Below are 13,271 nucleotides of genomic sequence, written 5' to 3'. Positions count from 1 at the left end.
CAGTCGGCGCCGGATTATTAGTCTTCCCAAGTGGTAGTATACGTTGATCAGGCTCTCTCGTAGTTTTGATTCTTAGTGTTTTGTGACTATCGTGTATTGACCCTCCTCCTGTTTTTTCCCTGCATCAGCGCTCCCCACAAAGACTCTCCTGCTCCTCCGTCCTGTCGACCTGTCTGCCTGTTTGTTTAGCTCACCTGCCTTCACCGCGCGCGTTCGGGATTCGGGATTAAGGATTTCCTCACAAAGACTGTCCCTAGATTCTCATTCACTGCTCACGGACGAGCAAGGACTCCCACACATTGTCACTCATGTCACTAGTTCATGTTTATTAAATTACTGTTCACTATTAACTTGTCTCTGAGTCGTGCGTCTGGGTCCAACCAATAGTGTATCGTAACAATCGGACTCAGTATGAAACGACCGGACGCTCACGGGGGGGTCGTGCACGCCGTCCTCACCGTGAAGCATGAAGCAGGTTTAACGCTCCCTTTACAAACTCAAGGCGTAGACAACGTAACTTAAGTGTGTGTGAGGCGTTAAATGAAAGTCAGCGCTTTAAGGAAAGTTCACATTTTCAAACCCTCGCTCCCCTGGGATCCATCTTCCAGACTTTGGACTCTGTTGCAACACTTGAAAGTGAGTCTGAGAAAATGACACTAAACACACTTCAACGACGACCACTCTTTTTTTTTTTTTTCCCATCATGTGGACGATGGAATCAGGAGACACAACTACCCGATCTAAGGACGGGAGCAACCCGGGTTCAAGCTGAATCTGGAGGCACCGTGCTGGATTTTGTAGTGCAACCAATCAAAGAGCAAAAACCTGGAAGCCAAGAGATGAACACCTATAAATCTAATAAATCTATATATTACATATATGGACATATGACAGATAACAAGCCACTCTTAGAACAACTCTAAACAAAGAGGAAGAATGGAAAAGGATGTAACAGCTACACTGACAGTCTCTCCAAAAGGATTTTTATGGTCATCAGATGAACGTGGAAGTGTTCCCAGATTGGATTTATATAAAGATAGAAGCTGCCTTCAGCCTTATTAACCACTGATGACAGCAGTCCGGTTGAAGCGGATGGTTCCCTCCGGCCGTATCGAGCCTCATCCCAGCGACGAGCCCCTCGACTGGGACTGTTCTGTGCTCCCGGCCCGGGAGGAAGGTGAAGACTCCGGGCTCCATAAATCTACACGGTTCATGCTATTTCAGGCCTAAGTGGCCGCAGAGACCCGGCTGTAATTGTGCGTTCCCTTCGTGCAAGTCTATATTTATTTTATCCCTCCCCCCTGTGAAGACACAATGTCCTCCTCTCAGGGTTAATCAAGTGAAGCGAACGCTGAGTGTTGTGTGGAGGACATAAAGAGAGGGAGGGAAGGAAAAACACCGAGGCACTCTCATCCATCCACGGAGTTATTACAGTAATACGTTTAACTTTTATTTATGACGCCGAAGCGGGGAGAGGCTCTTTGTGCTTGAGCTTAAATGTCAGACTAATTATAAGAAGAAGAATCGTCTGAGGAGCAAAGCACAGGAAGTCCAAGGAGCTCTCTCTCTCTCTCTCTCTCTCTCTCTGTTGCACACTGGCCGATTAACAGAACGTGGATTTGTGTCAAATAATGAAGCTGTGGGTCTGATGCAGGTCCATGCATGTGATGTAATCATGTGTGTTGTAGTGGGGGAGGGACTAAATACCCAGGACCCCAACGGAGTAAGTGGACCTGAAATAAACAGGAAGTTGTTGTTGTTGTTTTTTTTAGCTTGATTCTCTTGAAGTCAAAACTTTGATAAGAAAGGTAAAATTGGTCCTATAAATGAACGTGATGCTAAAAATAAAAATACGTTTATGAGTAAAAGAAACTCAAATGCCCCAAAAAAATGCATATTACAACGTTCAACTTGTTGTTGATTTGAGTTTTTAAGGGGAACACAAAGAAAAGCGGATTAGTTGCAGCATTCCCAGAATTCTCATCTTGGATACGAGACCAGAAAAATCGAACTCTACAGACACCTGTTTCAAAACCACAGACTGAAGGCTAGTGCACACTGACAATGATCCCTATCATATCATCAGTGAAGCAAGTAAAAGACTCAGTCATGTTGCTAAGCAGCCAGTTCAGTGCATCTAGTTTTACTACTTTTATTACTGCAGCCCGTTTTGAGTTACAGACAGACTCATCGACTTAAGTCTCCATATATTTAACCTATTAGTCACGTGTGTGTGTGTGTGTGTGTGTGTGTGTGTGTGTGTTGGTTTATATGGTATAGACTGACAAAACACCTGAGATTTCACCTGGGGAAAGTGGACATTTGGTAATAGACCGACACGGCCAGTGTCGGTCTAATTCAAGAGTTGTTTTTACATTTTTTATGGTCAAAAAATAATATTTTTTCTCCAAAACAAGTGCAAAATGATTCTACTAGACAGCTGGGATAATAATCAGATGTTGATTCATTTCTAAACATCATATAAATATGATTTTTCTGACTGTCAGTCTAATACCCTCACCTGTAATTCTGTGTATGTGTGTAGCGTCCAAGCCGCAATTCTAGATTTTTTTTTTCTAAATTTACACACACACACACACAAACCCGGAAATAAGCTGACGTCATTTCAATGTGGGCGTGTCTAAGACCGGACTCGCGGGAGATTTTTCTGGCCATGAAAGTAAAGGTAAGCAGCTCATTTATATGTTTTCTGACATGAGGTTTAAGTTTTAAATGAACCCGAGTTTTTCTGTGAAGTGGAAGTTTATTTTTTTAAGCGCTCTGGTAACTTGTTAATGTTACTTTCACTGAAAATCATGCGATATTTAATGCACGTTAAAATAAACGGGGGATTTAAACGGCTACGTTACTGACAATGTGCAATTCCTATCACTAATATGGCGTCTTAATTTACAAAATCGTATTAGACCGTAACTCTGCTGATTTAACTTTAAATTAGCGAGAGCTGCTGCGTGTCTGCGCGTGTCCGATTAGCCTAGCTGCGCACCGACGCGCACGTGATGACGGCTCCGCGTGGCCCTTTAACTCAACAGGTAGACCTGCTGTGATCAGCTAGAAGCAGGACTGCGTGTTTCCGTGTTTCTGTTCATGGATGATGCCAGGGCTATCTTTGTTATTGTCTCTATTGTTGGGCTGTTATATACTATTACTTATCTAATTAGAATTCAGACCACATAGAAAAAGCACTCATGTAAATAACAATGTCCCTAAATTATTGTGAGTAGGCACAATGTAATGTTTCCATCAGCAGAAAATGTGTAAAGATGTAAACTGGAATAAACACTAATATTATACATTGTGATATCAAAATTCAACTCAGTCACTAAAAATGTATTTTAAGTCACATAATGCATGCATGCAAGACAACTGTAAAATGTAAAGTTTCTGTGTGGAAATCACATTTTTACTGTAGTGAGCTTTCACATTGATGCATGCTTTTAAAGGTGCTATATAAATATAGTTATTAATATTATGTCTCTGTGTACCAGGTGATTATGTTGACCCTCCTTCTGTCTCTGGACACATAGGGTTACAGTACACACAGGAATGCAGAGGCGGAGGCGTTTAAACCCAAAGGAAGATGCAAGGTGCTGTATTGCGTCTGGGAAGGACAAAGGTGACCTCGATGTCAGGTTCATCAGCTCTTTTAAGGGTAAGATAGGTCTGACTAAGGACTGTTGGCCTTATAAAATGTCCTGGTTCTCCTGACTTCATCACTTGTGTTTGTGTTTTAACAGGGCGGGGCGTCTTTGCTTGTGTTCCATTTGAAAAAGGAGACTTCCTGTTGGAGTATCGTGGTGAACTAATAAGCAAACAAGAATGTGAGAAGAGACAGCGAGTTTATCACAACAAGCTGAAGGTCTTCATGTTTGAGTTTCGCCATAATGGAACATTTTGGTGGTATGTATTAAAACTCAATGCTTTATGTCAGTGACTTAACACAGAGCATTTGATAGTCCAGATCTTAATAGGCTCTTAATCCAGAAAATATACACATGCATGTATTTAATATTGATCGTTTGTATTTGAAGTGTTGATGCAGCAAAAGAAGATGAGTCACTTGGAAGGTTGGTCAACGATGACCACATCAACCCAAACGCTAAAATGAAGCACCTAAATGTAGAAGGGAAGCCCCATCTGTGTCTGTTTGCAAGACGAGACATCGAGCCAGGAGAGGAGATCACCTATGACTATGGTGACTCGGACTGGCCTTGGAGAGGACAGGTGATTATATGAACATGTGCTGAAAGTGATCATTGTTCAGAGGGAAACAAAGGAGGGAAATAGGGCTGAATGCTTTACAATGAATCTGCTGTTTTTCAACACTCAGGAGTGTGGTGAGGAGTCGTCCACTGAGCAGCGTGGTGACACATCCACCTCTGAGGGGGGCACGTCTACAGCCACAGAGGACTGTGGGGAACTCTTTAAAAAGGTGAATATAAGTAGAGCTTCAGAGTGCTCTTGAACAGCTCATAACTATGTTTTAATAATAATGATGACAAATGAAGCTGGCACAATGCTGTGATGAAAGGTAAACACTCGTACCTGGTTGTGTTAGATATCTACCCTACATGTGCTTTACTCACATTAAACACTTGACTTATCATACGTGTCCTTTCAAACGCCTAAACAGCCGTGTGCTTTATCTTCTTTAGTAAAAACTTCAGATCATCTATTCATATTTACATATTTTATTTGGTCCACAAATGTTATATGGTCCACTGTCAGTTGTTTACATTCTTTCATTGTTAGTGAACTTCATGGGTTTTAGATTTGTCTATAATTATCTTCTCAATAAAGCACTAATCATTAATTTTCATTTCCTGGACCCGTCCTCTACCAGAACTATTCTCCATGAATCACATAAACATTTGACCTCTTGATAATTATGTCATAACTTCTGCACTGTTACTTGGTATTGTTTAACCGCTCCCTGTCTCCTCTCAGCCTGCTGACGTGGACACGTCTCCCAGAGTGTCTGAGGCTGGACATCCTGATCAGGTGAGTCAACATGCTTGAATGATTTCTAAGTCATCTTAGTCTGTAAGAGTTAAAACTATTCAGGATGCACTTCAGTGATTTTGTGCCCTCTTTTGAGGTTAATAGTGATAGTGAGAACTCTATTGAAATGTCATTGTGCTTCCTCTCATGTATCATTGTTTGTTCTTTAGTGTGTGATGGAGACAGAGGACTCACCTGTGTCTCTAAGCCACAGTGAGCTGAGTCCAGGACACGGGCAGCAACCCAGTTTTAAAAAGGTACGGTAAGTTTTCTAATAGTCTCTGTTTTTACTATCAGACTCATAATGTTTACATGTGCTGTGTTTGTGTATATAGTCTGAAATGATTATAATGTATGGACCAGTTTACTGGAGACTTCCCTCTACTTAAAAGCTACATTTGAATCAGAGAGAGTCTGCAGTCATTTGAGTATGTGACTTGGGCTCAATCCCAAGTCCCTTATTTGCACCGAGTGTCCTCCGAGTTGTGTCCTCCACTTGCGTCTTAGTCCCGCCCACCAGAGAGGACGGAGGAAACAAAGCCGAGGAGAGAGGACAGAGGAAATCAGCTTTAAGACACATGAGACGTCATTTCCTCGACAGCGTCACATGACGCCACATCAGCTGATCACGTTCAGCTGTCAATCAGACGAACAGCTGTTTATGTCCACACAAACACGCACTGTCTTACTTCTAATCACACACACACTTTATTATTTCTATTCTATTTCTATTTCGGTGCTGTTAAACATATTTAAACATAAATGACTTCTGGCCATTTTCTTTTTCAAAGAAATGAACAAGCTTGCTCGACTTCTTGGCCTACACCTACACTGACAGGAGGAGACAGCCTGCTAGTGTTTGGAAAGAGCCTCCATGTTTAAACCACATTTAGAATCTGAAGGCTGTGACCTTGAAAGTTTTTTCAAAAAAATCTTTTTGAGGTATAGAAATGTGATGTTGTGCGTCAGTGAAAGCTCTTAGTGTATTGTGAATGTGTAGTAATCAATAATGGAGACCTTGAACATGACATTATCCTCTGAGTGTTTTACTCTGTCCACATATGTGGCTTTGGGAGCGTGGCCTTCTTGTCCTTTTAAAGTCAGCCTAAGTCAAAGGTCAGCCTAAACACCTTCCCGGTCAGGTGTGAGAGTGTGTATAGGTAAATATGTGGCTTTGGGAGCAAGGCCTTCTTGTCCTTTTTAAAGTCGCCCTAAACCACCATCCAATCAGGTGTGAGAGTGTGTATAGGTAAATATGTGGCTTTGGGAGCAAGACCTTCTTGTCCTTTTTAAAGTCGCCCTAAACCACCATCCAATCAGGTGTGAGAGTGTGTATAGGTAAATATGTGGCTTTGGGAGCAAGGCCTTCTTGTCCTTTTTAAAGTCGCCCTAAACCACCATCCAATCAGGTGTGAGAGTGTGTACCGTATATGTAAATATGAGGCTTTGGGAGCAAGGACTTCTTGTCCTTTGACAGTCAGCCTAAGTCAAAGGTCAGCCTAAACACCTTCCCGGTCAGGTGTGATAGTGTGTATAGGTAAATATGTGGCTTTGGGAGCAAGGCCTTCTTGTCCTTTTTAAAGTCGCCCTAAACCACCATCCAATCAGGTGTGAGAGTGTGTATAGGTAAATATGAGGCTTTGGGAGCAAGGCCTTCTTGTCCTTTTTAAAGTCAGCCTAAGTCAAAGGTCAGCCTAAACACCTTCACGGTCAGGTGTGATAGTGTGTATATGTTGTGTAATCAAACACACACACTGTATTATTTCTCATCAAATACACACTCCTCGGATCAGCCTCCTCTCTCCTCGCTCCTCTCTCCTCCGTTCGCTATAAGAGCTTTGGGACGATCCTCAACATGGCGTCTCTGGAACTACTTCCTGTTTGAACGAGGAGCGAGGAGACTGCAAATAAGGGACTTGGGATTGAGCCATTGATGTGCATGTGGCTTGTTGGCCCCTTTTATCTGTCAAAAACACAAATATGTCTCCCATGTACTGTAACACAGAGGCTCTGATGCTAACTGTCTCTCTTTCAGCCCCCTGATGTTGACATGTCTCCCACAGTGTCCGAGGCTGGACATCCTGAAGACGTATGTATACATATATACATGTTAGTGTGTGCACTCAGTAAGTCTGACTTAAAATGAAGGCCTCCCATGAATTAAGATTGTGTGGGATTATTTTTGTTGTATTTGAAGTGAAATCCTACAGGAGGTTTACAAAAGGTTTTGTCCTTCAGGGTCTAAAGATTTGTTTTTCTCTGCAGTGTCCCAAACATCGTCTGCTGTGCATTACTATGTCGACCTTGGACAGCTGTCTTCATTGCCTTGGACCCTTTACCCCTTTGCCGTGGGTCGGGTTTAAATGCAAAGGTACTTTATCTAACGAATTATTGTGCTAAATTAAACTTGTCAAATTGAGCAGATAGAGTAAGAAACCAAAACAACAAAGACATGTATAACAATGTATATTACGTTACATTGCATATGTTTTCACAGTTTGTCAAGGAATCTGGCATCAGACCTGCTACAGTCGGATGAATGATCAGGATCGAACATCAGACCTGGATGAGCAGTCGAGCTCTGGAAGTGAATATGTACCAGACTCAGAGCCAGATTATGATTCAGATTCAAGCATCCCCTACCTCACGGTGCCTCGTCGCTCACAAACTGGATTAAATCCAGAGAAAGCTGCTTCACCTAGTAACTCCACATCTAACATTTTGGACACAAGTATTCCTGTTACAGCTGCTCCATACAGAAGTAGGCCACTTTCTTCTGCTCACATGTATCCTTCAGACACAACAGATTCAACTTCTGGAGATTTGGATGGCACTGCAACTGAAACATCCGATTCTGCACTGTCTGACAAAGGCTCATCAAAGAAGGAAGATAAAGACCCAACTGCTCTCAGTTTGACTGTTAGAAACTACTGTTTTATATGTGGAAAGTCACAAAGCAGACTGACTCGTCACCTGAAAACACACATGTCCCACCCAGAAGTTTCGTATGCCTTCTATCTCCCTGAGGATTCAACGGAGCGCAAGATATTATTTGAAAAAATGCGAAATAGGGGGAACTTCAAACACAACTGTTCGGTACTCCAAGGTGGAACAGGACCATTGAAAGTGAAAAGGAAGCCAAAAGCTACAGCTATGGTTGGACGTTTTGTGCACTGCATGCACTGTCAGGGGCTTTACATCCGCAAAGAACTGTGGAGACATGTCAAAAGATGTCCATGCAGGCCAGGAAACAAGGATCTGGAACAAACTGGTCGACGCAGAGTGCTGGCTCTGGCTGCAGCCCAAGAAACAGTATTTAGTCAACAATTTTCCAGTGGAATGTGGAAGATCCTGAGCACCATGAAGATGGACGAGGTTGGCCTGGCTGTGCGGAACGACCTCTCTATTGTTCATTTTGCCCAGTCACTTTACAACAGGCACGGACAGGACCCCACAAAGTGTGAATATATGCGTCAAAAGCTCCGTGAGGTGGGACGACTGCTGATATGCCTGCGCACAGACTTCTTGATTCACAGCTTGGAGGAGGCATTAAAGCCTTCCAACTTTCAGAGAGTTGTTCAGGCAGTCAAGAAAGTTGCTGGATTTGATGAGAAGACTCTCTCCTATCACACTCCAAGCCTGGCTTTGAAGTTGGGGCACACACTACATAAAATCTGTGACATTGTCCGGTGTAGGGCCCTGATGGCAGAAGATGATGGACTGATCAAGTCATGTGAAACATTCAGTAAGCTTTACACCTCCAAGTGGTGTGAGATGGTGTCCCACAGTGCTCTGAACACGCTGAGTAGTGCAAAGTATAATAAAGCAACAACACTGCCCTTTACAGAGGATGTTAGAACACTTCACCAGTACCTGCAGAAGACTGGAGAGGCAGCTGTCGGCAGCTTGAGAGGAGAGGCCACATGCAAGAACTATGCTGAGCTTTCAAAGGTTACTTTGGCACAAATCATCGTGTTCAACCGGCGACGTGCTGGAGAAGTCTCCAAAATGCTCCTCAGGGGTTTTGAGGAGAGAGACAGAACAACACTGCACCAAGATGTGGCCATGGGACTGTCTAAGCTGGAGCAGAGGCTGTGCAGCTATTTCACCAGAGTAGAAATAGTTGGAAAAAGAGAAAGAAAGGTTGTTGTTCTTCTCACACCATGGATGGTAGATGCTCTGACGCTGCTGACTAGCAAGAGGAGGGAATGTGGTGTCCCTGAGAAAAATGTCTTTCTTTTTGCGAGACCCAAAGCTCTGAGCCACTACAGAGGACAAGACTGTTTGCGTTTTTATGCAGGTCAGTGTGGAGCCGAGCACCCGGAGCTCCTCAGGTCAACCCATCTCCGAAAACATGTGGCCACTCTGTCACAAATACTGAATTTGAAGAACAATGAACTCGATCAGGTTGCAGACTTCCTCGGACACGACATTCGTGTCCACCGGGATTTTTACAGGTTGCCAGTTCCAACCACACAATTAGCAAAGATCTCAAAACTACTGTTGTCCATGGAAAAAGGCAATCTCGCTGGCCTGCAGGGAAAATCCCTGGATGACATTGAAATTGAAGGTTTGTATTAATATTGATACCATTTGACTTTCAAGCAAGTACATACAAGCTGTTTTTGGATATCTCAACCTTGATTTTTCTACCCTGTCTCTACGATTTACCCAAACTAGCAGTATTGAAAAATGAGAACATGTCTTTTTGTTGCAGATTTTTTCTCTGAAATATAAATTCCAATGAAAATCCACTAATGTCCAGCTGTTGTATGAATTATTTTCTCTAGATGAGATGTCATTCACTGATACTGAAGCCAAAGACAGTGGCAGTGACTCAGAGGGCAGAAGCACAGAGGCCGAACAACTAGAGCCTGTAGATGAAGAAGAAGACCTGGGTCAGGCCCAAACCTCCGAGGGCCACGGTAAGTCCCTCATATGGGCTTCTCTTTTAGCAGAGGTGGGGAACAGTCTATTGATGAGACTCTTTTCACAAGTCATGTTTGGTCTTTTTCAGAGATACTGCCACAAGAGACATCCTCAGCAGGAGAGATGGCCCCTTCATCTGAAGGTAAGACAGTCTTCAAAGCCTTGTTGAAATGATAAGAAACAATGAGACCTCCAGAACAGGTAAATGTAGAGAAATGAAATTCATTAAATTAGGCCATAGAATTACAGATAAGTGACAGTGATATCTTTAATACAGACCTGTATGTGTCTTCCCTATCCCTGCAAAAACCCCGTTTACTTAAATTTATTAACAAACTTAAAAGAAAGGTTTGATTTAATCTAACTATCTTTATCTTTCATTTCTTAATTTACTGGGTTATGTTTCAGGAAGAAATGCAGATCTGGAGTTTGAGGCAACGAGACCAAAGAAGATGTGGACAAAAGCTGAGGTTGCTGCAGTGATGAGACACTTTGCACTTCACATCTCCAAAGGAAAACTTGCCTCCAAAGCTGAATGCAGCCAATGCCAGCAGGCAGAGGAGCCGGTGCTGTCGCAACGTTCAGTTCAGAACATAAGAGACTTTGTGAGAAACAGAATTATCACAAACAAGAGGAAGGCGAAGATGAAACAGTAACCCCATCATGTCAGTGTTCAGGGTTCATGCTGGTTTTTTCCTCACAGCTCAACCCACTTTATGTTTAGACTCTTTGCACTATGGTACAGACCACTACTGAGAGGCTGTTAACACATGCCTCTGTTCTTTTTGTGATTTTCAGTTTGCCAAAATATGTAGCTGTTATGTTTCATTCTGTTTCATGTGAGCTTCCTCACAGTCACTGGTTTATTTACCAGAGTTTTAATTTGTTGTATCCTGTACCTCCCTTCAGTGAAGGCCAAGAAATCTAGCAGGCTTGTTAATTCTTTTTGATGAAGAAAATGGCCAGAATTAATTTGTGTTTAAACCACCTTTAGAATCTGAAGGCTGTGCACTTTTTGAGGTATAGAAATGTGATCTATTTCCTTATTAAAGTTGTGCATCAGTGAAAGCTCTTAGTGTATTGTGAATGTGTAGTAATCAATGTGTTTTACTCTGTCCACATATGTGGCTGTGGGGGCGTGGCCTTCTTGTCCTTTTAAAGTCAGCCTAAGTCAAAGGTCAGCCTAAACACCTTCCCGGTCAGGTGTGATAGTGTGTATATGTAAATATGTGGCTTTGGGGGCGTGGCCTCCTTGTCCCTTTAAAGTCGCCCTAAACCAGGTATGGTCAGTATAAACCATAACTTTAAGGTCGCCATAAACCACCATCTAGTCAGGTGGGATATCTCAGCCTCTGAAGCTCCTAGAAGAGCGCTGAATAGAGCCAAATTTTTTTCAATTTTTTTGAAGTGTGTTGGCCTTACTCCCAAGGCTCTAGGACCTTGGGAAAGGTGTGTCGGTCTAATCCACCAACATGCCCAGTTTGGGATTTTGTCGGTCTATACCCTATAAACCTGTATGTGTGTGTGTGTGTGTGTGTGTGTGTGTGTGTGTGTGTGTGTGTGTGTATGTGGGGGGGGTCCTCACATGGAGAAAATCCAAACTCATCCACAGACTCTTCTCCTCGTGCCCGTTCTGTCCGACTCCTCTGAGCATCGTTTGTTCTTGTTTTCTCTGAACGATCTGCCGCTCGCTAATTTAGACTCCCCCTTTCCTTTTGCATTAGCTCGTTCAAAACATGTTAAGGATAATTTGATTGCAGTGTAAATGGGAGTTGCATTGATTGCAGTAGTTATTCTGCAAACGAGTGCAGCGACTCACTCTGCGAATGATTCTCTTGCAGAGTGGATCGTTGGACGCTGCAGAATAAATCTCAATAGCAAACGTGAAGCCGCAGCTGTTTGCAGCTTATCCAACCAAACATTTAAAAAGTTAGATGGATTTAAGCTTATTAAAGTAATCAAAACGTCCACGTCACATCTCCACACAGAGACAGGAGGAGCTCTTAACACAGAGGGGAACAACCAGGGCCAGAGCTAAGCTTGTTTTAACTACTGAATCATGAATTAGTCACACTGAGACATTTTCAGAAACTGGACCTTGAAGAGAACTGAACATGTAATTGCAGGAAATCTTTGGAGAGAAAAAATAGCAGTAACCACAGCGGGGTCGCTATTTCCAGAGCGATTTAATCTCTCTTCCACGAACTAAACAATGTGAACGATTAGTGAGTAATGGCAGGCGTCGGGTTTGAGCTTCTTAGTCACCTCTCAGGTGGGCGAACATGAAAAGAGAAGTGCAGAAAGTAAAGTTTGAATGTAAAGTTATACGATTCTTTGACGAGTGGAGGACTGTATGCAGAGTCACTCATATTTGTGGGTGTGGTCTCCGTGGCCCCGCCTCCGTCTGCACTCGAGGGAAGGACTCCGCCCGACTGCAGAGCATAAAAAAGAGATTTCCCCCTCGAAGGTTCAACATTGAACATCTCATTGGTTAAAACCACATTACTGTGAGTTTGACTGTTTCTCACAGAGTCACTGATTGGCTCGTTGCATGCACGCTCACCCTGATTGGTGGATTGATTCAGGAGTTTGAACAAACTAAACTAAGGCGAGCGCTCACAAACGGATGAGACACACGTTTGTTTAAAAGAACATTTCAGTGTTTTATTGTTAATGTTCATTCTGTTAATAATCATGACTTGTTATTTTGACTTAATTATTTTAGAAAATAATATGAAGTACTGTGGCTTTAAATTTAAACCATCAAGAGGCTTAAGCTGGGATAACTGGCTCACTTTTAAAATAGATTTTCAAATAATGTTGAACAATAAACAAAACATAAACTTAACTTGCTTCCTATAAAAATGGATTATGGATCACAACTTTTTACGACCAATAAAAGGGGCCCATCCTTTTTTTTTTACAGCTTCTATTAACTGAGTCTAAATAAACAACATATTAAATATAAGTATTGGATTGTTAAAGAGTGATCGACTCAGTCCAGCTTTATGTTTCCAGTCTGAAACGATCTCACGCTCTCAGAAGCAGCGTGTGCCTGTTCCTGCAACTTCATGTCTTTAGCATCGGAACATTTGGTGTTAGCTTGTTCAGAAGCACGCATGCTAACCGTGCCGGCGACGCCATGAGCGTGCCATGCATGACACAAAGGTACGTCAAGTCTTTAAGATTGTCTCTATGTTGGATGCAATCTGGACATTTTGTCTGTTGTCGTGCATTTGTTCAGATTTAAAGAGGCGATATTTGCATTATGGGTAACCAGCTCAAAAACACAAAGAGCGATAGTTGAGATGTTCCTCTGA

The 13,271-nt window shown here is 42.6% G+C and overlaps 1 protein-coding gene across 1 annotated transcript; it reads left to right on the top strand.

Moving 5' to 3' along the window:
• Window positions 1-1,092: 1,092 nt before the first annotated feature.
• LOC306828531 (uncharacterized protein) lies at window positions 1,093-10,912 on the top strand (the record flags this gene model as incomplete). Its single annotated transcript, XM_079351048.1, has 12 exons — window positions 1,093-1,177; window positions 3,759-3,921; window positions 4,053-4,245; window positions 4,352-4,453; window positions 4,969-5,022; window positions 5,193-5,279; window positions 7,058-7,111; window positions 7,288-7,393; window positions 7,520-9,592; window positions 9,813-9,947; window positions 10,040-10,093; window positions 10,360-10,912. The coding sequence occupies 12 exons, from the start codon at window positions 1,093-1,095 to the stop codon at window positions 10,605-10,607; spliced, it is 3,354 nt and encodes a 1,117-aa protein (XP_079207174.1). The 3' UTR covers window positions 10,608-10,912.
• Between the last annotated feature and the right edge of the window lie 2,359 nt (window positions 10,913-13,271).

Source organism: Symphodus melops (assembly GCF_947650265.1).
Source record: "Symphodus melops genome assembly, chromosome: 8".
Classification (NCBI taxonomy): domain Eukaryota; kingdom Metazoa; phylum Chordata; class Actinopteri; order Labriformes; family Labridae; genus Symphodus; species Symphodus melops.
The sequence above is the reverse complement of the archived record's forward strand: the minus strand, read 5'-3'. Positions and strand labels throughout refer to the sequence as shown.